The sequence below is a fragment of the Lissotriton helveticus genome, chromosome 4_1, assembly GCF_964261635.1.
Source record: "Lissotriton helveticus chromosome 4_1, aLisHel1.1, whole genome shotgun sequence".
Taxonomy (NCBI): domain Eukaryota; kingdom Metazoa; phylum Chordata; class Amphibia; order Caudata; family Salamandridae; genus Lissotriton; species Lissotriton helveticus.
The window spans coordinates 955,918,942-955,946,695 of NC_136063.1; the positions used below are offsets into that span (position 1 = coordinate 955,918,942).

General features: G+C 44.2%; 1 protein-coding gene across 2 annotated transcripts in view; it reads left to right on the forward strand.

Moving 5' to 3' along the window:
* The window catches only part of ATP9B (ATPase phospholipid transporting 9B), a 2,445,811-nt gene that overhangs the window by 2,289,388 nt on the left and 128,669 nt on the right, over positions 1-27,754 (forward strand). For both annotated transcript variants that reach the window (XM_078687568.1, XM_078687569.1), the window contains exons 18-20: positions 7,072-7,155; positions 9,328-9,498; positions 20,180-20,278. In XM_078687568.1, the coding sequence (XP_078543694.1) occupies positions 7,072-7,155; positions 9,328-9,498; positions 20,180-20,278 (354 nt within the window). The remainder of the gene's footprint in view (positions 1-7,071; positions 7,156-9,327; positions 9,499-20,179; positions 20,279-27,754) is intronic.

A 27,754-nucleotide genomic window follows, 5' to 3' on the forward strand; every position in this document is an offset into this window, starting at 1 on the left:
TAGGTAATTATCAAGAGGGAAGAAACATGCCTAGCACCCCTAGATATACTCATTTTCATTTAATCTTCTGAAGTATGTTTGCGGTAAACTGAAGTTTGCTGATCTGTACCATCTGCAGAGACTACTTTTCTGATGGATGTGTTTAAATATTATGCACAGTGCTGAAGGTTAGACATCGGTAATCATCTTAATGAAACACTGCATGCAGACAGTTGGGCAATAAAGTGATCAAACCACATATGTTCATAATGGTATTGGCAATATGAATCAATATCTGCTTCAGGGCAGGTTGATTTAATCAAGAGCATGAATAAATTAAACTCCCCGAAGACCTAACAATGTCATAAAAATTACTTTTGGTGATAATGATGTATAATTAATTATAAAATGCGTGTTTAATTTATTGGCGTTATGAGGTCAAATCGATAAGTGTCTTGCATCAGGATAATAGCATCCGGGCGTTTTTTTTCTCCATTTTGAAAGGCTGTTTGTTTGCTTCATTGTTAAGACTAGTGTTTATTTTATTTGCATGGATTTTTCATCACACATTTTGCAGTCCTTTTCTGGCATTGCGTGTGCTGCATTTTGACTTGTCTTCTGTGCCAGATTATTTGAAAATACATTTCACAAATCTGGCATTAAAAAATTAGAATAGCGATGTATCAAATATAAAAGGCCTCTATGTCTTTCTGAAATAATGTGTTTGTCCCCGAATGTTGTCCAAACGTTATCCCGAATGTTTTGAATTGTCAATCGCCGATTTAAAATCTCTGGAATCTTCATTTTCAGAGGCTGCTGGTTTATACGAATGGTCTGACCTTGGTAATAACATCTGAGGGCATCATCCATACAGCCGATTTATTTTCTCAGCCCTTGCTTCCCTCCACTTCATAACTGTTTAGGGAAAGCAAAATTATGAACGCGATTTCTGTAGCACGCTGTCATGGAACATGCCTTCTCTCGTCGATTTGCAACCTTCCGCAGCAGGTCACAGAAGCAACTAAACCGGAAGAACATCTGCTGCTGCTGAATTCATGTTGCAACGTTAGGGTCACGTTCACGACATTTTGTACAGCGTGTGAATTGAATTGAGGTAGGCAAAGAATGCCATCAACAGGCATGGCGGGAAGATCTTGATTGGCATATATCAGAATCTGTGGACATATTTACACCTGCGAGTGGGATTTACTACCCCTGGCAATCTGCGTTTAAAGTAGGTTACAGGATTGCTATGAGCAAGGAAGTGAGCAGACACACAGTTGCTACTCTGTGGGTATTCACATCCTTTCCGAGTGTTGTATGTTGAGTCCACTCGCATAAGTAGATCTAGTCTCAAAAAAAGTGATGGAAAAGATTTTCCCTCACACATATAAGGTCGTGGCATGGGTACAGACTGGCAAATGGATTTCTCTGACAAGAAAATCACAGATGGAGATAATAGGAACAAATGTGAAAAGCGTTAATGCACACTTCCTCCTCAGGATTTCTGCCCTGTCGAGAAGGAGGAAAGAGGTACGGAGTTCCCTCTCATGGGGTAGGGGGATGGGCTGCATGCAAACAGTCTTCTCCATTTTTTGTCTTTTTACATAGGGTAGCTACCATGAGATTTAGACTTTTTGTACAATAGGAGCAGTTAGGGAACATATCTTTATAACACTCTATTGAGGAGTTCTCCCTGTCAGCGGATAATTGAAAATAATCTTGAGATTGACTATAAAAGCTACCAGGAGCCTATGTTTGAAGACACGTGACGCGCTCTGAATGACTCATTCCTCCGAAGTACTCACTGCTGTTCTTTAGGGCTATTTAAGGCTGCAGGGTCAATTGTTTGGACAGCCCAGTATAACGTTTCTTGAAATCCAATCAAGAGTTGGTTTTCATAACAACCACTAAAATATAGTCAGTCTTGAGAAAGGAATTAAAATGTATTTCACTCTTTGCAGTGGACAAATATGTTTCTTAGCAGCCTTTTCCATCTGTTGTCTGACTAACAGCTGCTATTTTCACCTGACTTAGAAATCCTCTAATTTGGCATTAATCATTGGGACATTATGAAAATACATGGATGTAACACAAATTTACACGGAGATGAGTGTGGACATTAACAAACCCACGTTTGAAGGGAGGGCAAAATGGCAGTCGGCGTGCGGAATAAATTTTACGGACCAACAGTGGGACAAAGCCCTGATCTTCTCACTCACCGCCACTAGTAATGCCAGGTTCCACCTAAGCCACTTTAACTTCCTTCACAGGGCGTATGTCACACCTGCCATGTCACACAAAATAGATCCCACTAAATCAAGGGTGTGCCCTAAATGGGATGCAACATATCTCCATATGACATGCAAATGCCTGAGATTGCAAGGCTATTGGACAGACTTCGTAGATCAATACATAGTAGGAATGTAAACTGATTTATAGTTGTTTTCTTTTTACCAAGTTTTTTTATCACGGTTTTAAATAAACTATGACACTGAAACGAGCAGCATGGGTAATGCATGCATTCGTATCGGATGTCAGTATGGCAAAAGAGGTCTGCAATACAGCCGATCATCTGATAAGTAGGTAGGCTGTATTCGAAAAAAAACAAGGAGTCCGGTACGGCTGGGTAGTTATTGTTATAGGGGTGTGGTGTGCCCCTGTGCTGGAGGGAGAAGAAAACCGGGTTGGGGAAGAGAATGAGAGTTAGGGACCAGGGCTTTATTAGGCAAGATTCTCTGTTAAATGCAAAGTGTTTGGCCACCAAACGAGTGCGTTTATGTCTGGGGTGGCAAAAATGTTGGTGGGGGCGTACAAACAGATTCACAGCTGCCCCCACAGACATGCCTGCTTGGCGTACCTGCTGGGCGCATTCAAACCAAAGTGAAGAACTGGTTTGTGAACTGAGTGGCTCCACCAGAAAGAACTGCAGCTAGGATTTCATCCATAATGCCCGTCAAGGAATTCATTTTCAGGTGTGCGGTCCTCTGCCAGTGATCAGACTTTATACTGTAGCAGTGCCACTAAATAGTATAGCTCCAAATCTGGGTTGCCCAGACCAGCATCATGAGAACACAAATGAAGTATATCCACTTTGTTTACCATCATTCCAGACAAAAGCCAATACCAATTCGCCTAAGTCTCTTAAAAAATGTGGGTGAGAATAACCAATATGTTCAAGATATGGTAAAGCAATTGGACATCACCACTTTCGCTAGAGCTACTCATCCTATTAGGGATAAGGCCACTGTTCTGTAGGTTGCATTACGTCATTTTTGAGATTTCAAAGATCAAATTAGCTCTGTGTGGTAAATCCTGTCCCTCAAATACTCAGCCATGGTGAGAACCCATCGTAAGGGACTTGGTGGCTAAACTTCAGTGTCAGTGGCTGATGCTACTCTGAGAGGGATGTGTCCCAACTAACCTGAAGTTCATAGAGGACACAATTGTCTACCATATTTTTCGCCTGGGCCAGACCTGTTCTTTAATATAAAACAAGATATCTCCTTCTTGTGAGGAAACGTATTGTTGCATTCCTGTTAAAGCACTCTCTCTGAAAACGACAAGCCAACTGTTCCATGTTCAACACAAAGGCCCTTTTTAATGGTGTTGACCTTGCTTAGTACTTGCTCGGTGCACAATTGAGATATTACCAGACTAGTACGAATTTGTGCCACTGGGTCGGTGTCCTTGAAAGATGTTCTGTCAAGAATCTCTGGGCCAATGTTTATGGCACTTAGTACCATAAATCTCCACATCACAGAGTGTCAAAGGCTTTCTCAATGCCTAGAGACGTCACAGAGGAGAGGTGATGTGTGATGGAAGAAAGTTATTTTGGTCTGGATGCACAAGGGTTGGTTATGTGGTCAGTAATCTGTTAGATAAAAGCTTTCCATGCATCTTATATTCCGGATTTAACATGACCAGTGCATGGTACACGGTCCTCTCTCGAGGTTCCCAATCAGGCTACGGTAGAACCATTACTATGGCCTCTTTTTTAGGGGTGGTGGAGAAGGGCTCAGGAGTTTCTGCTCTATTCTGGCGAAGTTATATAAGTGAGTGCTTCTAGGTTCCATTTTATTTTTGTGTTTAATGTTAAATTCCACTGAAAGTCCATTTGAAGCTGTTTGTGCCTAGCATTAGGATAGGTCTCTCCTTTTTGTCAAAGTAAGCGAGGCTTCCTACATTTCCTTCTGTTCCGGTGTCAGCCCAGTAACGACTTCTGCAGAAATTAACTCAGCTGGTAACAGAACAGAACTGGCTATGGGAAATAAAGAAGGCAAAAACAAAGTAATATTTTGTGAACAAATGTATTAATCCCACTTTAATAATGGATCACAGTTCCTTTGTCTTTCTAATCAGGAAATGCTGGCACATAAGAGCCGTGCCAGCATCTTTCCAGCTTTATCACCCCTCCCATTCCGCTTCACAGTGTAGAAGTGGGATTATATGCATCTTTGTCTCTCTTGGAGCACTTTTCCCCACGGAGGCATTCGTCTGCCATGCATCAAACGTCTAAGGAGTACATGCTTTCTCCAATAGGCACTAGTTTCCCCTGGCATCGCACCCACAACTTATTCAATGCAGGCATCACACACCGCCACTTTGAACGCCTCCCATCCATTCGGCATGCTTCCTGGTGAGCCCTCATCCTCTTTTGGTCAGAATGCAGGACACTCTGCTACAGTGTGCAATGGCACTTATTAAAGGTTAATTCGGGGTTAACATCTATCATGTTTTTGGTATTGTAAGTGATCTGGCTTTTTTGAGACTTGGATTCCATCCTACAGTATACCTTAAGTACTCAAGCTGCCCCCACTGATGAAATCCAGAGGGGCTGAAACTGTTCTAGGGTTGTTGTGTTCCTGTTTGGTGAGGCATGGGCCGCAATATAATGCCAATTTAGCAGTGGCCTCATAACTTATCTGCATACAGTTGATCCCTCGCTGTAATTTTACAATAAGCAAACAAACTGTGAAATGTCAGTGGTTTTGATTTAGTCAAGCATTCTATCCATCACATTTTGTTATTCGCACCCAAGAGCGTTCATTTATAAAGGAAACTGTATTTGTTGCAGAATATGTTTGACCACAGGGCCTCCTTTGCGCAGGTGTCACTCTGGCAAGATTTTCATGAGAATGACGTATCCGCATCTTACTTTTTTTGCGCCACAGGAGTCAGACCCAAAATCCAGTTTTTTTCCTTTACCAGAACATATTCGAGCTAATATAGAATTGTAGTTGCTGCACTCCCAAGTCTGTTATTTGGCCATCTGCCACACAGAGTCAGAGTATGGATGGATGCCTGAAGAAAAATGCTTTGTTGTCCCTTCATGACCGAAGCTCCCACGTTAATATTCCGCAGCTCAGCGCTATATTCACTGAACCTGATGATATTCCACCTTCACTTGTGGTCAAAACATGTGGGCCTACCTGGAAAACACTTCAGATAATTTTTTCATAAACAAGCATGATGGACTTTTTTTTCCATATGTTGTCCGAGAGCATCCTTGTTCACTCTCTTCATGAGTGGATGTTTTACCAAGATGGGGTCTCCTTCCCATCACTTTTTTTGTTTGCAATAATGGTTGATTGTTTTTAAAACAAATACAGAAAGAGAAGAAACAATAATCAAGTTTGTGAAATAAATGATTGTATACATGATACTACCCATTCTTGAGGTGAGGCAGTCTAAACGTAGACCTATTTGTACAGGAGGAAAACATGAAGTGCTTTCTCCTGCCTTTCTCTTTGGCAGGTTACTGGAATCACAGATTCATCTTCAACCACCTGTTCTTTAGCTCCTTTCTTACAGCCCCTCTTGTTTCCAAGTGGATCCACAAGGACAGTGTGTAAGTCTGGTTTATCCCCTCTGTCCAGGACGTTTCGGATCTCTTAACCTTGGACTTGAGCCTTTGGAAGAGAGTAACTGACTTTTTTGTTGATTGAATAATATTGTGTCTAGTATTTCCCACTGTGTCCGGTATCCTTATGGAGTTCTACAGGACCTACTTGCCAGCCATAGTAGCAGCCAGAATCTCTAAATCCAAATGTCTGTTTTAAGCGATTGGCTGGTACACCTCCCCCATTCATTATGAAACATGAATGTTATGTTGATTGTCCATGGCTGCAGAACCTTTACTTATCCAAATCAATCAGGAGATTTGCCTCTATATACTTCTATCATCATCATATGTGGCAAACAATCAACTATCCACAGTGTGCCTAACAAAAAATTAATGTGTCTGTCTGTAACGTAACTGATGCTCATGTAAAGTGCTCGGATACCTTCTGGTCTAGTTTGCGCTATATAAAACTCCACACAAAAAAAAGATCTTTCAGAACTTCCTATGCCTTTGCCTGTTAGTGACAACTGCTGGCCTGTTTCAGAACCTCGTCTGAGAATCAGGTCTAAAGTTACATATGTTTGTTTGCTGGATGGCTTCTTGTCTTGCTCACGGAGAGGTCTTTGTTCCCCTGAGGGTATCTGCGTCAATGCTGTCAGAGCAAAGGTGGCCCTAGATAATGACGCTTCATGATCTGTGTATGCCATCTGCACAGCTGATACACAAGCAACTCAGCACTTTCTCTAAACCCCTTGAACAGATACACACTCTTGATTGGATTTTTACTGTGTTCAAACTTTGCTCAAGAACGTATGTGGCTTGGCCATTTCGTTTTGTCTGTATATTGTCTGTACATTTCTAGGTTTCCAAGACGTTTCAGTCAGTAAAGATTACTCACCAAAGTGACTCTTGTAGTTGTAGCACCTACCTAATGTCCATATGACGTGCCTTCCAATGTATCTCCTCATCTGCTTGAGCCTTCCTTTCATGGTGTTGGCATTAGAGGGTTGAGAACTTAGAAACCTCTTGGTGGGTACCTGGCATGGACTGGTGTGGGGGCCCGCTTCACTCGTGCTGCGCAAGGGTGGTCTTTTTTAGGGCTTTGTGACTGGAGCTAACAAAATAGTAGAAAGGAGCGAAGCACTACTAGTTTAAAACTAAACCCACTGAAGAGAGTTCACTTTATATATTCTCCTCGCATGGCATGAAAAAACGTTGGCATTAATTTATGATTGCACTTTTTCTAGTGTGGGAACATGGCGAGAGAAGGTTTGAGGACACTTGTTGTTTCTAAGAAATCATTAACAGAGGAACATTATCAAGATTTTGAGGTAAGATATCTATATTGCTATTTGTTGAGAATTGCACATTAACATTTTCTTGAACTAATTTCTATTTGTATAGCTTTGGTACTAAAATCCATTAAAGTTAGTGGAATTGAGAATGTTGAAGAAAGCACAAGCTACAACAGATCTTATGACCTTTCAGAAAGTGACGGGAGGCAAAGTAGGTCAGTGGCAAGCGTTTTGCCCTCTTCATTTTTCTTTCTATTATTAAAAACTTGTATTTTACCGCATGTGCGTTAATGCTGGCAATACACTTACAGTGTATGTTATAAGAAAGTTCATGTTGGTCTCATAATTTATCATTCACTGTTTTGTTTCCGGTGTTAAGATCCATGCTGTGCAAAATCTCTGAAGGCATTCTGAGCTGCTTCTTTCTCTCCGATCAGTTCTAGGGTGTCTCAGTACTTCCCTCTGACTCTAGCCGTAGTCCTCTTGGATGCAGGGTTCGTCGGGGTTCTGCCCCGTCCCACCCTCTGTTCACTATCTATGCTTGGTCTTTGGCCTGGACACCAGTCCATGACTCTGCTGTCAGTGCCACAAAACCTTCACGGATGAGTGGGCGGTTTTCAGAAAGCAAATTAAGATAGCCCAGTTTCACTAATGGGGGTTTGGATACCCTTTTTTGGGGGAAATCCTTTCTCAGTAAGGTTTATGTGACTGAGTGCAGAATGTGTAGTGTTCACAGCAGAACTATTTAAGACATTGGATTATTTAAAACCAGACCAAGATAAAGTGTCAAACCTGCATTCTCTTGAGTATCTTCTGTAGTCTGACTTCAAAGGAGCTTGGATTGGTCTGATATCATGATAAGGAATGGCATTCATCCCAGCATAACGTAACTAGTAAACATTTTACAAACACTTACTCATGGGACACTGCTTAGAGTAAACGGGTGAACCTTAAACCCTTTCTTCTTTCAGTGTCCACAACCTGGAATGCAATCAATGCTTGTGCCATAAGTTAATATGCAAAATGTGATCCAGAGTTGCTGTATTGAATTTCTGTTTTTCATAAATGCATTCTGAACACACCAGACCTGGTTTGAACATGTACCAGTCTGTACCCACTAATACCTAGCAGGAGGTTGTACAAGGAATGTGGATAGAGGCGAAACACAGTCACGCTCCCAACCCTGCAAACATAATAGGGTAGCTGTCGATTGCCCAGACTCTAAATCTCTGGCTGTGGCATCCCAATCCCTTCACACTCACATCTACTTAAACCTCCATCTCCACAGCACCGAGCACCTAGTGCACCGGGCCAGAGGAATAGACCTGTGGTGGAAAGCAACCAGGAGTGGTGTGGCTCACTGGTTAGAGGTGGCAGACCCGGAAGCAGAGAACGGCCCGGGACCAGGTTTCAATTCCCGACGCGGCAGGGTCGTGGGCCAGGGTCAGCGGACTCGACAATTCTCGCCTCGGTGCCTACTCTAACCAGGGATCACACTCGGCAACTCTAGGCATTAAGCTTGCCTCATCTCTACAACGGCCCCCCACAGACGCCGGGGATGCCTGGTTTCACCTTGGAGATACCCAGAAGGGACCATCTCACAGGGAAAGCCAGGACGGGTTCCCCAGCGGTCTCCAGCGCCGGGACGCTTACGGCAGCTGTGCGCTTTACAAGTCCAACACATTTACACACACACACACACACATTTCTGATTGACTGGCCCCACCCTGCCTCCCGCCATGACCACCCTCTACCATTTTCCACATATTTACAGCAGTTGTTAAAGAGAATGGTTAAAAAGAAAAATCAAGAAAACTATGTGGAACATGGCCGAGAAACAATGTGTCTTTATATTTATTTCCCATTCTGGCTTGTTTAACTTATAATTGGATAGAGCAGGGGAGCAATTATCGACTGGACTCGATACTTCTGGCTCTCCTACACTGCTCAGCTTGTTATCAAGCCCTTAGAGGTGTTTCCTCTTTAGGTGTGCTTAACAAAATCTTTTAAAATGATTTTGAATTGAAGATTGTCCACTTTAGGAGCCACTCGTGCCAACCAAATGATGATTGAAACCATTTTTCCACCCTTCCCCAAAAAAACACATTGACAAAGTATCTCGCTAACAGCTTTTAGATTTCACATTAGAAGTAAATCCTGCTGTGAAACAATGACAATTTCTCTAAAATGTGTGTTTTTTTTTAACAGAATCGATATAACCAAGCAAAGCTAAGCATACATGACAGATCACTCAAGGTGGCTGCTGTGGTTGAGAGCCTGGAGAGGGAAATGGAATTGCTGTGTCTGACTGGAGTTGAGGACCAACTGCAGGCTGATGTCAGGCCTACTCTGGAGATGCTGAGAAACGCTGGAATAAAGGTAATGAAGCTCATTGCTTTGGATAGGTTACTTTTATGGCTGACTTGACTCTATATTATACATCAATGGAAAGTTGAAATGCATTGTATGATGGGCATATTGTCTGATCATTTAATCCTGCTCGTATCGAATGTATTCTTAAGAAAAACGTAAAGGAATTACACATTTCATCTTTATAGTATCCTGTCTCTTTGCATGAACGAGGGTGATGTATTGGTTTTAAGATCAGCAGATGTGTGAGCCCTAATGTGTCGCAGGATTATATTATCTATATACCTTCTTTCATACCTTTCCGCAATACTATTTTGCCTCCAGACAAGGACCAGTAAATAACAGCGAGGAAGGTTTGTTCTATGAAGAGGTAGGTATTCATGCCTTTCCTGAAGTACAGACAGGGGAGTACTTATTTGAAAGCGCAGTTGGTTGCTTTGCTGAGAACCTGACCAACAAAAAGTCTGTCATGACACTGAAACTTGAATGCTGGGCTGGTGAGCAGATAGTTGTTGGAAGAGCAGATATTTGTGTATGTATAGCATAGGGGCTGGGACTTCTATGTACTGTATCCTTTCCAGTCGACTGATGAGATGTCCTGCGTCACAGAGGAGGCACCAGAACATATCAGCAAAGAGTTTCACTCAAGGTAACATCTTAAACTCCACCCTTCCATGCTCCTACTGACTCCATACTTCAGTTCTTTTCTGCTGTACATTTGAAAGATCGTCTGTCAATAGTGTGTTTCTTCTGTCTCAAAGATCTTTGTCCTTTGCTGAGAAAGCTCAATTCTCTCCTATTTCATCGTTATTTTCTCACTTCACATCACCAGACTGACTTTCCCTCGTTTCACATGGACCACAATATTGTTGCTCCAAACACTAACTAATTAATATCCAAGTCCATCCATGCACTAGAGTTAGTTCTTTGCTCTGTTCTTACACTTCTGGGGTCGTCTTTTATTGACAGCTATAGTCCAAGCTTTATGTGGTATCAAAAACACTGTGCCACTAATTCTATCTTATGTGACTGGTTAAACAGAGACACTGATTTTAATAGTAACTAATCAGTTATTCTCAAATTACCCACAGAATAAAATTATATAATATCACAGAATACAATGTGCCCTCAGATTAAGTCTCCAGTCTGAATATAATGAATTAATTTATTAGCTGTTCAATTAATTAAAATCATTACAGTAAGAAAGAATAAAACTAGTGAGTAAAAAATGGTCACATTAAAACAATAAAGACTGCTGGTTAAAACTTTTTTTGTTCAAGTATTATATCTCCTCTCCGCTGCACCCACTCGCACCGCCAGTACCAGGTCTTTATCATAAGTCCTTGCACCAAGTTTCTTAGACAGCTGCATAGGCCTTGGCAGTTTTCTCCTACAGCCGTCTGTGTATCGTTCTCCTTGTCCCTTCCGTTTCGAGCCATTGATGTGGTGTGATTTCTGTAGGGCGGGTGGATAGGATCATGGCTCTTCCCTCATTTTGAGGGGAGGCTGCATTGACCCCCTTATTATACCTCGCTGGTGGCCCTGGTTTGTTTGTGATCGTTTGCTGCCTTTAAAGCCATTCTAATCAGATGAATACATTTCCCAAGACTCGCCAAGGTCATTGTGGTTATTCTAGAAAAGCACAAGGCTGATGCTTCGCGGCATGTCTTGATTCCCTTGATGATACAGACTGGGGGGAGAAATCGACGACGTTCGTTCGTGAGGGAGGGGCAGCAGCATAAAAGTTGAAGCCAGGATTCTCTCGTGTAGGGGCACAGTCTGCAGCTTGTATTTTCCCCATTGCGAGCCCATGTGGGGTTAAATTCAGTGATTCCTAGAGTACACAGTCTCTTAGAGAGGATTGTGGTTCTGGCTTGTGGTGTCAGGGTCTCATTCAGGTAGGGTTGTGCCTTGCCTACCGTGTAGGAACTGTTCAGCGGGTCTAGGTGGGGGCTATAGTCAAGGAATTTAAGGTCCAGTTCAAATGAGATTTTGCAAACCTGTCTGTTTATGGCTTTTTTCCATGCATTCAGTGGGATTTCTGGCAGAGGTATGCTCTTTTCCTCGATCTTAAAAATCTTGAGTACTTTGCCAAGACTGGTGTGCCATGCTGATCTTGCCCCTTCAAAGATGGCTCTCAATTGGTATCTTAGGGAGTTTGTTGGTGCCCTTAAAATCCTTAAGTATAATTTTATGATCTCCCCTTGGCACATCAAGTCTGACTAGCTCCAATCTTAGTCTTGACTTTCTTGCCGACCTTGACATAGAAAAGACTGATTTATATGCTTTGGCTTGGATTGCGGTAAGAAGGACATCCTGCGACCCCAGAAAAGCCTGGTGGCCATAGCTAATGGCTGGCAGTAATTTTGCTTTTAAGGCAGTTAATATTGGTCCGGCCGTGGGGCTTATCAGATGTAAGCTCAGTTGCTTTAACAGGAATATTCCCTTATTGGCCTTGGACGACTGCTGTTTCAGATGGACATTTGCCTTGGCCCGTTCCGTAAACCAAACCCCTTAGGTAATTATACTCTACCACTGTACTGATCTGCAGATCTCCCATTAGCCACTGTGCTTTCTTTTTTAGATGATAGCTCCCAAAAATGACAACCTTAGTTTTTCCTTGGTTTACTAGAAGGTTGTTATCTTTGTTAAATTGATTCAACGCATTTAGGGCTCTCTGTAGGCCCACCCTCTTGTGGTCCATTACGGCTTTGTCGTCGACATATTGTAGGACCGGCAGCCTCATGCTGCCTAATTTTGGCGCTACTAGGCTGGCGCCTTTCAAGGCATCCCCCAAATCCGCCGTATACAGGTTAAAAAGGATGGGCGCCAGCACGCATCCTTGTTTCAGACCGTTGTTTGTTTTTATTTTGGGGGACACTGTACCACTGCTGGTTTTAACCCTCACCCAGGTGCCATCGTAAAGTGATCTGATTGCCTTCAGTAGGTTTGGTGGAACGCCCCAATTTTCTAGTTTCCGCCATAGCCTGTTTCGCACCACTTTATCAAATGCTGTCCTGTAATCAATGAAGCAACAGAAGAGGGGAGGGCTTTTCTTCTTTATTGCTTCAGTTGCTATGTGCGCGAACGCTAGGATATTGTCCATTGTCGATGCTTGTGGTCTGAAGCCAGTCTGATAGCAGTGTATAATACTTTTTCCTTCGGCCCATGTTTCCAGGTCCTTCAGTATGAGGCGAGCGTAGGCCTTGGCTTCTATGTCAAGAAGAGCAATGAGCCTATAATTCGAAGGCTTAAACGATCTCCCTTTTTAAAAATTGGGACTAATATGGAGCCTCTCCATGTGTCGGGGATTATTGCTGTCGTTAAGGAATGGTTGTAAAGAGGAGTGAGGATGGATGCCCAAAAGTCGGGGGCCTTTTTAAAAACCGGGGCGGGTTTCCCGTTTGGTCCAGGGGCCCCATCGTTCTTCATGTTCTTAAATATCTTAATAACCATTCGAGGATTTATCTGGGCTGACAGGGTACGGCACATCTCTGCCCGGTCTCGCAGTCCCTCAGAAGGATTTCGGGGGCTAAAGGTTTTTTCTTCAATCTTTGCGCTTGTTAGGTGGAGACAGTCCACCCCACAGTTAGAATCTTCAGTACTGCATGTGTTTACATGAGCAATTGAATATAGCTGCTTTACATGGACCAGCCAATCTTGCTCTGCCACCCCGTTTTCTCTTTGAGCACCTCTGCTGCTTAGCCGGTTTATGTGTCTCAATAATCCTGCCGAATTCTTCTGTTTGAGCAGGGAGAAAACTTTGATCCATTCCCTCACCAAGTGAGCATTTTTGTGTTCCCACCATTTCTTTCTTAGTGCTGCCCTCAATGATGCAATCGATATCCCATCTGTTTGTCTGCCCCTCTTTTCTTTATTACTAGTTCCTTACGCAAGAAGCGTTTGGTCTCGCGTATGTCCTTGGTTGGACAGATACTTCCAGCTGTTATTTTCTTTTTGGGCCTGGAGCATTGTGGCTGGGGATGGCCCAAGCTTTTTGTATCTCATCAACTACGGTCTCCCATATTTTTATCGGTGAAGACGGAATTGCTGGGATCTCCTCCAGTTTTAGGTCCAGCCAGTTTTTAAATGTTGCTCCTGTCTCGTCTGGCCATCTCCTTAGGAGGCTGTAATTTTCGTCCCCTCTGGACTCTCTGATGGCTTGGAACTTAAGGGCCACTGGAACTTCTAGCTTGAACACTGCTATTAGTGGCCTGTGATCGCTTTCCGACCTGCTCTTGACTGTAAAATCTTCCAGACTGGCCGCCATAACTTCGCTGACCATGATACAGTCGATCCTCGAGATGTCCTGGAAGGTCGGCTGTAGTCTCCCGTCATTCGAGTATCTTGCTTTCACAGCGTACGTTGAAGATAGCTTATGATTGTCGAATAAGTCATGAAATGGTGCGGCCCTTCCCGTCCCTCGATATGGGGATGCTGTATTGTCGAGGTCCTTCAGGTTAAAGTCCCCGGCTAAGATTACTTGATGATTTTTATATTTGTTTAGGAGGCTGTCTATTTCCCTTGTCAATGCCTCCAACTGATCTTTCATGGTGGTTTGTGCTCTACTGACGTAGCAGTTTATTATTAGGAGGCGCATTGGCTGTAGTGTGTGTTTCAGACCTTCGATTTGTAGGGCTTGCAGCTCAGGTAAATGTAGGTTTATACCAGTCACTACGAAGGGGCTTACATGTTTTATATAAACTGATAGACCGCCGGACGGGCGACCAAAGAGGTTCTTCTTATTTGCTGGCACATGATCTTAATAGAACCCTGCCAATGGTGTGCTGGATAATGCCCAGGTCTCTTGGAGGCAGAGTATGTCTCCTGTTTCCAGGAATCGCCTCAGGTTATTATTCTCTGCGATCTTGCTGCTCCCTGCGATGTTCCATGAAATTAATGTTAAGTTCTTCTTAGGAAAAGGTACTCCCTTGGTCTCACTCCTGCCAGGCCTGGACTTGCTGTTGTTAAGAATAATTCTGTGTTCTTCCCCAGTTTGCGGATTGATCCAAGAGGGAGGGGATGGCACTAATAACCCTTTGGTTGTTTTGACATGCGATCTTGACTCCTGTGTAGTCCTTATGTCTCTTCCCTGTATTCTCGGGGAGTCCTGATCTATTTGTCCCCTGCAGGACTGACCAGGGGCCCATGTCCCCCTTGTCTGGAGCAAGCATGTATGGGTATTTTGGTTTGGGAAGATTCTGAGCATCGATGCCCCACTCTGCGAGCTGTATGGAGTTGTTCAAAATGGCTTGTGCGGTTTCCTTTTTCTTCAAGCCTAATACTGTTGAATTGCTGTGTGTGTCACCCTTCATGCTCAATAATCTCACCCACTCTATGTCCCCTGTTTGTAGCTTGTCTAGCACGGAGGGTGCTTAAAAAGGCAAAGAATATTGCACCTGTTCAAAATGTCAATCTAACCCATGCTATAGAATCTCGGGGTGAGGACTATCTCATGATGGTAGTTACTGTTCCTGACGAATGACTCGTTTTGTTCCTCCCTAAATGTTGTGCCACCTGGATTAGTCCGATGGTTGGGCTTCCTTGTTTGCTTGTGGCAGGTCCTACTTTGGATTTCGAGCTCTGGCGGTTGGTGTACCTGGTGCTGGGCTGGTGTCCGGGGCTTTGCTGTTGTGGTTTTATATCGTCCGGCAGTGGCAGTGATAATGACCACGATTGCTGTGTAATTTTTTCGGCTGGTGCATGACTTATGTCCTCTGACATGTAGTATAGTGTTTTTTTATCATCCGGCAGTGGCAGTGATATTGACCACGATTGCTGTATCATTTTTTCAGCTTGTGCATGACTTGTATCCTCTGTCTTTTGGCTCCCTGAGGAGTGTCCTGTTATTAACTGCGGTTTTTGACCTGTCGCAGTCTGAATAAACAACAGCATCATACTTCAAAGTGAGCGATATTATAGGAATATCTACAAGAAACAACAAAAGCATGTAAGATATTGTATACTCATTAAAAAGCCTGTTTTAGGAGCTGCCTCTTCATTTAATTAAAAGAGATGTGGTACCAATTAATCCAAATTCCACTGCAGAGTAAAAATATACCCACTCTGTGTAAAAGCCAGAGTAGGTTCAAATAAGCACCCTAAGAATGTAGACAGCCCATTCAGTTACAAACACCAGGAAATCAATGTGAGGAAACAGAATCAGCAAATAATTCTAGTGTGGCCTTAACTCTTTCTAAAACCAGAGAAGATAGCAACCTCAAGAAACAGTAGAAATCAACATTTTTAAACATTACTACGCACAAACTACCCTCATGCACCATGCAAAGTTGACTAGCTTGTGTAAGGTGAGCCCATCTCCCAAAACATTACCAACCCTTCTCTAACACAATCAAGAAGAACGAACAATAGACAAAAAATCTTCTTATCGTAATTTATCCTGTACTAGGGGCATATCAGTTTAAATCGCTATTACAGATTTATTTCCGGGATCACTTAAGCTCACAACTTCCAATGTACCAGACTTCTTACTGAATCTGTTCAGTTCATTAGATGCTTCCTATTTCACTCATGTTAATCAAGTGAGAATAGTGGGCTTCAATGCAATACCTAATTTCGCAAGATTTGATACTATACAGTCTCCATCGTTTCCTGGGCATATCACTCCATATTTGGGAACCCTTAACGGAATCCTTAGCAATCAGTGCAAACCAACGGTCTGGTCTGTAAGAATTAAGAGAGTGATGAAAAATGCAATGGCTACATTCAAGGAACAAGTTAACAGCTCAAACTTTTGGGCTTGACTTCCAAACGGTCCGAATGGTAAAAACAAATCCATTTCTGAATTCTTTTTTAGCGAAAATCTGGTCTTCACAGGTTGGAACATCACAGGGATGGGAACTCTCCAGGAGAAATATTAAAACCCTAATCCAGCTCAATTAAGCAACCATTTAATACTATCACCCCAGTTATCCCTCACTATAGAAGAGGTCCCTGAATTTAATTATATACATGGCCATATCTTAGTAGCTCACACAATGGGATCAATCTATTGGTCTCCTAAATCACAATTCACCTTGGATAATCTGATTCCAGTCTTTGTATAGCGTGCAGAAGGCATTCTCCCGACTACTATCATTGAATGGTTTAAATACTTCATGTCAAAAGCAGTCCTTTTATGATACAACAGTAATTTAACTCTGACACATCCCAGCCCCAAGTGCCTCAATATGGCCACAGACAAAGAATTAAACGTTCATATGAACAAGCAAATAATCTAGCATTAGCATATAACCACCAAGCTAACCATATAAAAACAGCCATATTTTTGGTCAAAAAATACCGTGTCAAAGGATCAACATGCCGCTCAAAAAAACAAGCTGTGGTGCACTTTAAAAGAAGTATCTCGGAATAAAAACAACAAAATGTACTGGCAAGTCTTCAGAAACAGCACCAGTTCTTACACAACTAGTTGTGAAGTTTCCCTTCCTGAAAAACTTGGTGAGAATATGCTACTTGGCTGTATGCTTCTAGTACCAGTAAATCAGAAGGACCTATTGCCAACACAACAAACCACACCCCTGTGTATTAACTTCCCCTGTGAATTTTACATCCTAAAATACCTGAAACTCTCACGCCTCTCTACATACATTATTAAATTCAGCTTCGCTATTAAATAAATATGCTAATTCATGAGGCATAATCATTTGTGTGCTGTTTAGAGAGTGCTTTCACATTGATGTGAAGCCCTCCTCTTGGAGAGGCAGTATATTAATTCCAATCCACAAGAAAGGGGCTAAAATCCTCACAAATAACTTAAAATTGCCCTTCTTTGATGCCTCAATAAACCTATTCAATAAATGCCTATTAGAGCACCTTCAAAATTTGTTCCAAAATCAGTTCCAACTGGAGGGTGGAAACTACACAACAACATTCCATTGTTGAGGAACCTGTTCCTTAATGTGGAGATGCTAAGTAGAGACACTTACTTTACACTTAGTCTTTCTCATAGAGCTGACAACTCCCTTACCCAACTATTGCAGTGGGCACGTTCGAAATAAATTAGAGAGATGGAAAGCAGACAAAAAGTTCAATAGAGAAGTTGTTCACTCTCGGTCAGACAAGAAAAATAATATCTAACCTTTTAACTTGTATGTTTTCATCGGTAGCTTATAACCAGTTAGGAAACCTGGTGAAATTGTACATTATAAAGGGATTTGAATACTAATTTGACAAGATGATGGTCTAACCTGTAATCTAGGGTGGTTTAAACATCTATAATCTTTCAGAAAAAAAGAAAATGCTTACAGAATACTTACTAGATGGCACTTAATCCTGTTATCCTATTGTATGGTGTCTCAGTTGGAGCCAGTATGTATCTGCTTAGGACCATATGTGGCAAATTGCTGACACATCTTTTCCTACCTTGTAGATTACTATAGCCCACACATGGAAATTGTAAACTACTCCACTGTTGTCCATGTCCATACCATGGTCCAGCTTTTGCAGAATGTCGTCCTTTTCTGAAAGCGTCAGAATGTTTAGTCTTACTTATTTTGGGAATCACCTCAGAGATCAGTATATTCATGAAATGGACTGCTCGTTAAATTATTACTTCTCACAAATTATAACATTATGTTTCCCACTAAACCCTGTCTTCATGGATATGTGTAATGATGTTTCACCTGCACATCCCAAAAAATAATAGTTACCACAAAAAAGTATAGGACCTCTCTCAAACTCTAATTAATACTTGTTTGTGATGTTCATCTCATTGTGGATCTAGTAAGTAACCCAGTCTCTCTCCAAGGGCCAGATATATGACTAATTTTACCAGTCGTGTGTGCTGTTAGCGACCAGTAAAATGCATTTTCCTATATATCAATCCTATTTTGTGAGTCGGTGACCTAATACGACTCTCAAAATAGGGTTTGCGAGTCACTATAAGGAAGGGGCGTGTAAAGGGCGTCCCTTCCTATTAGCGAGTTGCACTGGTACGTATAAATGTTTTGCGCCGGGATTGCAGTTTCAAATTGGCCTTTAGCCATTCGACAATGGGAAGGGGTCCCCTAGGGACCCCAATTTTTTTTTAGATCAGACAGTGGTCCCAGTGACCACTGTCCACTAAAATAAATTAAAAGAAAACTTTTCATTTTTATTTTTGATATGCACCCCGTTTTCCTTTAAGGAAAATGGGCTGCATTTAAAAAAAGAAAACTGCAGTCCATCCCTGTAAGTGCAGGCCATTACCAATAGGTCGCACATTGCGACCTACCTTGTGAATATTAATGCGACCCTGTGTCTGTGTATTGTCTGTGTTTTATATAACAGTGTCTGAGACACTGTTATACATCAGATTTTGTGATTCGCAAATTGCAGTTTGCGAGTCGTAAAACCTGACGGTCATACATGTGGCCCCCAAATCTCCTTTTGGATTTTTCCAATCAAATATATATCATTTCTTTGTTTGAAGTCTCATGGAATCTTTTCAATCCTACCTTTTTTGTAGTTAAACGTCATCAGTCCTGCATAGATTTTAATATCTTAATGTCCTTCTCTATTACATCCAATTCATTAATATGGTTTTGAGTGTTCAGACCATGTTAGAAATATAGACATCCATGAGCATTTCAAAGAACCCTATTACAGAGGTCATCCGTGGAACCAAAACCACATTTTTGTTGGAGAATGATATTTCCGTTTCATATCAGGAAAGGACACGCTAAAAAAAATTCTGTCATCCAATACTTATTTCATAGAACTGCCGAATGTTTGAAGCATTTGTGAAGGTAGCTGCAGCTAGATCTGTTCATCGCCATGATGTTTGACTGACCTCTGGCTCCTCTTGACATCTAGGACTTGATGAAAGTCAGTTTGTGACAGACAAAAGACGGTGATGACACACGTTCTGTTTTGAATCCATTAACGTTCAACTTTCACCACATTCTTTCCCATTCACTCTTCTGGGTGGTTAAGCCCTGCACTACACAGGAACAATCCTTACGTAGACTCTGGGTCAGTTTGCATGTTAGATACGTAGTAGTAGAGTGGAAACTCGAGGTATAGAAGCTGCTGCATGAGAGGGTGCATATGTACGTTAGAGAAGGGGGCTCTGTGGTACAGCGACAGTGAAGGTGTAAGCTGAGGTGAAGACGGCTACTACTGGGGCAGAGGGTGCCTAGTAAGAGATGCCTGTGGACTGAACAGCGTTCTTCAGGACTGAGTCCTTCATGGCACTGCCAGTGGTCTGGATAAACTAAGAAGGCAGTGAGGAGGTAATATGTAGCCTCAGATGGGTACCGCTTAGACATCCACACCGAGTCGGGGAGGAGACTCCTGACTGATGGGCATATTGCAGTGGGATTTACATTGTCTGAGAGCTAAGATTCTTCACGGTGTTTTTGGTTACATGAGACAGCACTGTAGAAGACTCAACAAACAACGAAACACGCAGGGCAAAGGAAAGTGCTCTTCATTTGTAAATCTAAATTGACATTCAGTCTCAGATAAAAATACTCTCGTCCAGCTGATGATTATAATTTATTCAGTACACCCCTGAGGTATATTTTAGTCACGTAGGTTTTTGATTACCTGCAGTTAACAATCACATTTTTTGTTGAAAATAAGATAGCTCACTTAGAGCACACTCAGGCATATAGTACACTGTAGCAAGGCTCGTTGTTAAATGTGCGAGGTTGCAATTTAATTTACTTTTGATATTCTTTTGCAGATATGGATGTTGACAGGTGATAAACTGGAAACTGCTACTTGTATTGCTAAAAGTTCCCACTTGGTATCCCGAACTCAAGATATACACATTTTCAGACCAGTGAGTTTGATACATTTTTTGTAATTTTTCCCGTATTTGTTGAAATGGTTATCATGAATGAGAATGACATAATCTAAACTGTAAAATGTGCCAATGCAAATTTCCTCTTGCAAATACAATTTATAGCAAAGTTGTAAAGTCACTTTGATGGACTCCATATTTCACTGCTCTCTAGTTTAAATAATGACACCAGAAACTGATAGTAGTTGGTGTCAACTAGAGTCTTCAAAGCAGAAAGTAAATATGAGTCCTATCATGAAATGGCGACTGCGGTACTAAGTTGGCTTCAATTACGTAATTATGTTACTGGCACTGTAGTGCCAGTTTCCAGTTCTGCAGTACTGGAATCCTTCACAGTGTGCTGTATACTCCACAAATATATCACGTCTCATTTGTATTCAGTGTTTCACATGCAAATTAAGCCACTAAGGACCTCATGGAAATGCCCTTCTGAGGCCTCAAACCACGAGTTTAGCAAAATCAGAGTTTGCCACCACAAAAGGACTTTAACAATGTACTAAACCCAATTGTGATAGAGAAAAGCCTCTCTGAATCACAAAATGGGTTTTGCGACTCAGTCAGAGTTGCAGTTAGGCTGGGTTGTGAAAGAGTTTCTCCTCCTATTTGCAATTCACAGTGAGATATTTGAAAGGCTTGTGACTGCAGTTGTGTCTTTACAGGTGCCTCAGAAGTGATGGTAACTCATTTGCAAAAGGAACCCTATCTGCCCTGGACAGCTTCCCCTTGGGGAATTATGCCACGCTACCTCAGGGGTGTAGGCAGTGGACAAGAGAACCACTGTATGCTCCCACCAATGTCTTCTCAAGTGGGAAACATTTGTTTTTAAAGCAGCAGCAGTTCCTTAAAGGAATGCAGGCTGCTTAACAAAAATATTTTCGGTTTTGGAATTTGAAAGCAAAGATGGTGGTTTGCAGGGGGCGGAAGACCACCATTCCTGTGTTTAGGGCCAGTTGCAGGTGGTCACACACATCATAATTTACATTCATTAAGCATTCTGTAACCATCTGTGATTGCCAATTTTTTGATGCAATGTATTAGTACATAATTTAGAATTTCAAAACTACAGGCAGGTTGCAAAAAGTTGGTGCGTAGCTTGCACACTCTGTCTGTAACCTGCTAGTTTGTACTGCATTAGAAGCACACAGGATCATATACACTTCCGAAGACAGTTCAAATATTGGCTATTTCCTAGATAACGGCACCACCTGCGTTCCGGCAACAGAGCAGCAGTTGCACCCTCAGGCACAATCCTCAGCTTACAAACCATGATCATTATGAATGTAAGCAAAAAAGGTCTGCCCTGTGGTTCGCCATGGCATCTTGTAAATATGTACTTCCATATATAACAGGTATGGCCCACAATAATGCTAAAACTATAATGCGCAGTGGTCAGCAACAAATTGTAACTTATACCTATTAAATTCGCAATACATATCTGCTATGAAGGTAGTCCATCACTAGCTCTATACAGTTAAAAAACAATCATCAGCAAATGAACTCGCGTGGAATAAATGAAGAGCTCTGTCACACATTACTGGACAATTTTGGAGGACTTTAATATAGTCCATTCACTGCATGTCTTAAATATCTTTGCAATCTGACTGCTTCTTTTAAACTCACATAGACACTCAGATATAGGATGACAATAACAATGTCCATCCTTACAGATCCCTCCACTCCTCTCTCTCTTCAACTATGCCAGCTAAAGACAACACCTATACAGAAAATCTCATATTGGGCAACCCCGTGCAGTAATCGGCTAAGCAGACTCTCGTATGAAAAAACACAAAGGACCTGCATAGTTGTTCAAAGCTAACAGCATGTTGAAAACCATAGAACTGCATGTCTGTCACTTATACTTCATCATTCAACACACTGCTATGCGCTGCCTCCCATAACACAATAACATCACCTTGGTGGTCATCACACACGAAATGTAAACTATTCCCACTTAGGGTCATAAAAAAACAACATCCTTCCAACCACACACCTTACATGGTGTAGTATGATACTCATGTAGGGATGCGCTTCTGCGCCCCTCATAGGAGTATCAAGTGCTTTAAAAATGCTGGATCCTTCGTAGTTACGCAGCGGGATGTTTTATTATCTTATCTTTTCGCTACATGTCATTCATACGAGCAATCTAAATGCCTTCCTTCAAGGTCCTGTTAAATTGCTCAACAACACTATTAGTTTCCGGATGGTAAAGCACACATTTCTTTTGCAAAACGCCATGCTTTCCAAAAATCTCTTTATCTCCTTATCACAAAATGCACCCCATTGTCAGAGAGCAGAGACTAAGGATACCCTTTTTCCAGAAACAGTTCTTCCAGAAATCTTATTACATCCTTCGTAGAAATATACACTACACATTTGACTGCAGGCCACTTCAGAAACAGATCAATTAGAACAATTAAATAAAGCGAGGCAAGTTCCCCTTGATTAGGGCCCATGATATCTACCGCAACTTCCTCCCAAAGGACATCCGGCAAACACTAATTTTACATAGATAGTTTTTTACCCTTAAGCGCCTTATCAGTATTACAACATTCTGTACAGTCTCGCACTAACTGCTACACAAAAATATTGAGTCCACACCACCAAAAAACCTGTCTCATCCATTCTTTTCTTTTTTTGATACCTTAATGTCCGGTGTGGGCCAATTTCAGCATCCTGTTGCTTAGTAATGTGAAGCTAGTACAGGGTTGGTACAATGGCGGAATTGCCCTGCCCAACATTCAACTATACTACTGGACCTCACAGCTCATAGTGGTTAATCAGTGGCTCCACGCCCCACAGGACGAACAAGCATTGCGCATGGATAGATACACCCTTGGCACAGACGGAATCCTGGATGCACTATATAATAAATCCCCGAAACACGCATTGATTGGCCCCACAGCGCACGCTGTGCGCATCTGGTTTGTAGCACTTTGTGCGCTCGACTGGGAGGGAGTGCTAACACAACACACACCACTCTGGAACACCCGAAGGTTGGGCAAGCTTCGCAACAGTAAAGGTTTCACCCGGTGGTATCTAATAGGCATATCCAGGGTGGGGACCCGTGGAAAAAAGGGGGGGGGTCACATTTGCTCACCTACAGACAACATATCAGATGGCAGAGATGGAGGAATACCGATACCTGCAAATTAAACACGCACTTACGAGGGCCATACCTCCGGGAACTGTTCTCCCTGAGTCCTCGCCACTCGAGGATCGATTACTGTCAGACTGCCTAACCAAAAAAGCAATTTCTCTAACATACCGTAAATTCGTTAACCATCAGAAAGATCACACACACAACCTTAGAGAAAACTGGCAGGCTGAGTTGGGGGAGATGGACGAACAGGGTTGGCAAGAGGCTCTAGCATCCTCAGGCGAAGTGGCATTCCCCTCTAGGCTCCAGCTTGTGCAACTCAAAATACTGCACAGAATGTATTACACTAGAACAACACTCCACAAAATAGGGAGGACTGATACAACACTGTGTCTGAGGGGCTGTGGGTTGGCGGGCACCTTTTCCCACACATTGTGGGACTGTCCCAAAATCATACAATACTGGGGGGCGGTAATGGCTACAATCACTCGGTTATGTGGCTTCGGCATCCTCCCTGAGCCGAGGAGGTGCCTTCTCAACGTGCGGGAGCCAACTGACCTTAACCATGCAGCGCTGGACTGGGCAACCCTGGGTATCACACTGGCTAGGTGGAACATAGTTCAACATTGGGGAGACGGTCCCCTCCCACCAGCAGTGGTGTCGCGATCTAGACAGTGCCATGGTAGCGGAAAAGGCGGTATTTATTCACAGAGGGTGTCCCTGAAAATGGACGCAAGTGTGACGGTAATGGAACGCATTTTGTGGGAACATATGCGCCCCTCCGCCCGTAGAATCTGAACTGGAACTAAGTGAGTAATGAACACTGATGACGTTCCCCATGGTAGAATTGTTATTAACTGTACAGACGGGTACATTGGGAAAGTGGGAGAAGCAAAAGTACATATATTCTGTTCACTTTAAAGCACTATCTTGTACAATGTATGAACTGATAAATACATGGGTTTGTAATCAGCAATGTTTTATGCAAATAACAATAAACATTTTCCCCCCCAAAAAAACATCCTGTTGCTTGGGCTATCCGAAAGAAACACATTAGTTATATATTCCTTACCTTAGAATTACCCCCAGGCGTCAGACTGGATCCGGAAAGGTTTTCGTCAGCAGTACCTCTGCGTGTCGGAAGGTGGTGTCGGTCGGCTCCGTGTTCGTCGTAGGCGTCATATCGCCAGGTAACGTCGCGGCAGCTACTTAGACGCTGCCTTCACTCGCTGACGCCAGCCAAAGCAGATCCGTGAACAGCAGTACCTCCAGCCACTTTTTGACTGACTTTTTTCTTGACTTTTGTTGACTTCTTCTTTGAGTCTTTGACTCGTGGTGCACGATGGCTGCCCGGTTTCAAGGCCTGCTGTTCCTGTAACTGACTGATGTCGGTGACAGATATGCACTGCGTGTGCATCTTTTGCCTGGAGCGCAACCACAACCCCAAGTCGTGCTCTGACTGCTGGTCGATGGCGCTGAAGGCTTTGTGGGAGCAGTCCTGAAAGCTGCTTGTGTGCCGTCAGTCGGCTCTGCGCCGTTTGATGTCCCGATCGCGAGGGACCGGTCACTGAGCCTCCACCGTTCATTCAAGTCATCAAAGTCTTCACACTCAGGGTCGGGTAAGTCGAAGCATGAGAAGAAGTCAAAGAAGCATCGTCGCTCTTCGACTTCACCTCTTGGTCGGCCGATCTCACGAGGGATGCAGGTGGTGCCCCTCCCGGGGCTCCTCGTGCGGAGCCCAAAGAGTCAACTCGGCGTTTCCCTCCCTGTCCGGGACCTAGCGCGACTCCCGCACTGCTTCGTACGTTGTACGAGGCGATGCATGCAATCTTTGGGTGTCCCGGACCCGCAGGCGCACCTTCGGGCCCCGCGGAACCGGCTGGGGGGCCTAGGCCTTTTTTGCCAACGGCTCCGGCCCCGCCGCCGCAGACCCCCATTGGATCCAGGCCTGGATCCAGATCGGCGCCGGTTGACCTCATTACGCCTCCACCCGTGCCACTTCCTCTGGCACCATTACCGAATTCGACGCCGGTCGGCCCCCCGGCCGACATCGACCCTGGCCTCCATCCCGACGTGGAGCCGGAGCTTCGTCGCCCGATGCCGGATCTGGCGCAGAGAGGGGTTTTTGTACCCGTGGTCACTCCTGGGGTCCCCTTTCAGCCAGGTTGGCACCCCGAGGATGGGGAGGAGGACTGGGAGGAGTCAGGAGACCCTTTAGCTGATCAGGTAGAATCTGAACAGGACTGGAGAGAGGAACTGGGGGGGTACCAGTGATCTGGACACCTCCCCTGACCATGGCATGTTGTCTCCCCCTACCGTGGCTACGGAGGAGAGAGCTTCGTACGCAGTGGTGTTGCATATGACAGCCGAGGCTCTCAACCTCGAACTCCCCACCGTGGCAGTCAGGACTAACCTCCTGACAGAGGTGCTTCAGCCGGCGGCGAGCTCTTCGGAGCCTCTGCTTCCGTTCAACGAGGCCCTTACTGACATCCTTTTGGGCACTTGGTCCAGGCCCAATATGGGGGCTCCCGTGGATAGGATGATTACCCAACGCCACCGCCTGACCCCTGAGAGCTTGGTGGTCCAAGCCTCTACTTCAAAAAGTGCTTTCCCTACCGCCCAGCTGGAGGAAATCCGCCAGCTTGGGACTGCGGTCGGTAAACACCGCATGTCTATTGGGCCATTATTCCCACTGTGTGTGGGACTTGGTTGCGCAGGGGGCGCCTCAGTGTCCGGAGGAGTCCCGGACAGTGCTCTCCCAGACTGTTGCCACCGGGAGGGATGAGGCCAAGTTTGCCATCCATTGTGGACTGGATACTGCCGACTCTCTGGGTAGAACGATTTCTACTTTGGTAGATCTTAGATTCTAAGCCTGGATGAGATCCTCTGGCTTTTCTAGGGATATCCAGAATACACTCATGGACATGCCCTTTGATGGCCGTCACCTTTTCGGCGACAAAGCCGACAACGCTTTAGAGCGTTTCAAGAACTGACGAGCCATGGCCAAGTCCTCGGGCCTCTCCAGCTGCCCGCGCAGTCCCCTTTTCACCCCTTTCGTGGCACCGGAAGGGTTGCCCGCTACGTCCTGCCCAGGGCCACAGACCGCAGCAAGTTCCCCACCTTTGGGCGGAGGGGGACGTGGGAACAACCGTTGTGGTTCCTGGGGCCAGCGGGTGGGCCAGTCCACCAATCCCCCCCTCTGCAGCAGCCTCCAAACCTTCCTAGTCCAACATTTCAGGCCCATCGAACGCCAGTGGGCGGCTGGATTCACCATCACATCCCCACTGGCGCACCATCAAGTCGGACAGGTGGGTTTTTCAGATAGTCCGAAGGGGCTACTCCCTCCCCTTCGAGGCTACTGCTACAGCCATGCCACTGCAATACCACCGCATGTCGGAGGATCACCTGGCCCTTCTCCAGCAGGTAGTTACGGCTCTCTTGGCCTTGGGAGTCATTGCGCACGTTCCTTTCCCAGAAGTAGGTTGTCGTTGTTATTCCCACTACTTTCTGGTTCCCAAGAAGGACAAGGGCCTGCATCCTATCTTGGATCTCAGGAACGTCACCCGCTTCCTCCGGAAGGAGAAGTTCAAGATGTTGATGCTTGCTCAGGTCTTGTCTTCCCTCGACCCACAAGACTGGGTGGTAGCGTTGGACTTGCAGGACCCCTATTTTCACATCCCCGTCCTTACGGTCCACTGGCGCTACCTGAGGTTCATGGTAGGCCATGAGCTTTTTCAGTTCACCGTGCTCCCCTTTGTCCTTACCAGCGCTCCTCAGGTGTTCACGAAAGAGATGGCAGTGTTTACAGCTCATCTTCGCAGATCAGGGGTTTCAGTCTTCTCCTGTCTCAATGACTGGTTGTTGAAGGCAGGCTCGCCTCAGGCAGTCGTCTCCCACCTCCAGACCACGGCCAACCTCCTGCATTCGCTGGGGTTCTCCATCATTGTGCCGAAGTCACACTTGAGTCCCTTTCAGAAGCTCCTCTTCATCGGAGCGGTTCTGGCCACGACGCGGTTTCGGGTCTATCCTCCCAAACAGCGAGTCTGGGATATTCGGGCTATGATGCTGATCTTTCAGCCCTTCTTCCTGGTTTCAGTCAGACTGACCCTGAGGCTGCTGGGCCTCATGGCCTCCTGCATCCTGCTGGTAGATCATGCCCGGTGGCATATGCAGGCTCTGCAGTGGGACCTGAAGTTCCAGTGGGCGCAGCATCAGGGGAATCTGTCTGACTACATTCAGATCTCGGAGGGCACTGCTGGACAACTGCAGTGGTGGCTCACGAACCAGGGTTGGGTCAACAGCATCCACGTGGGGGAGGCGGAGATCAGAGGTCTCTGGTCTCCGGCAGAGTCCGGGCT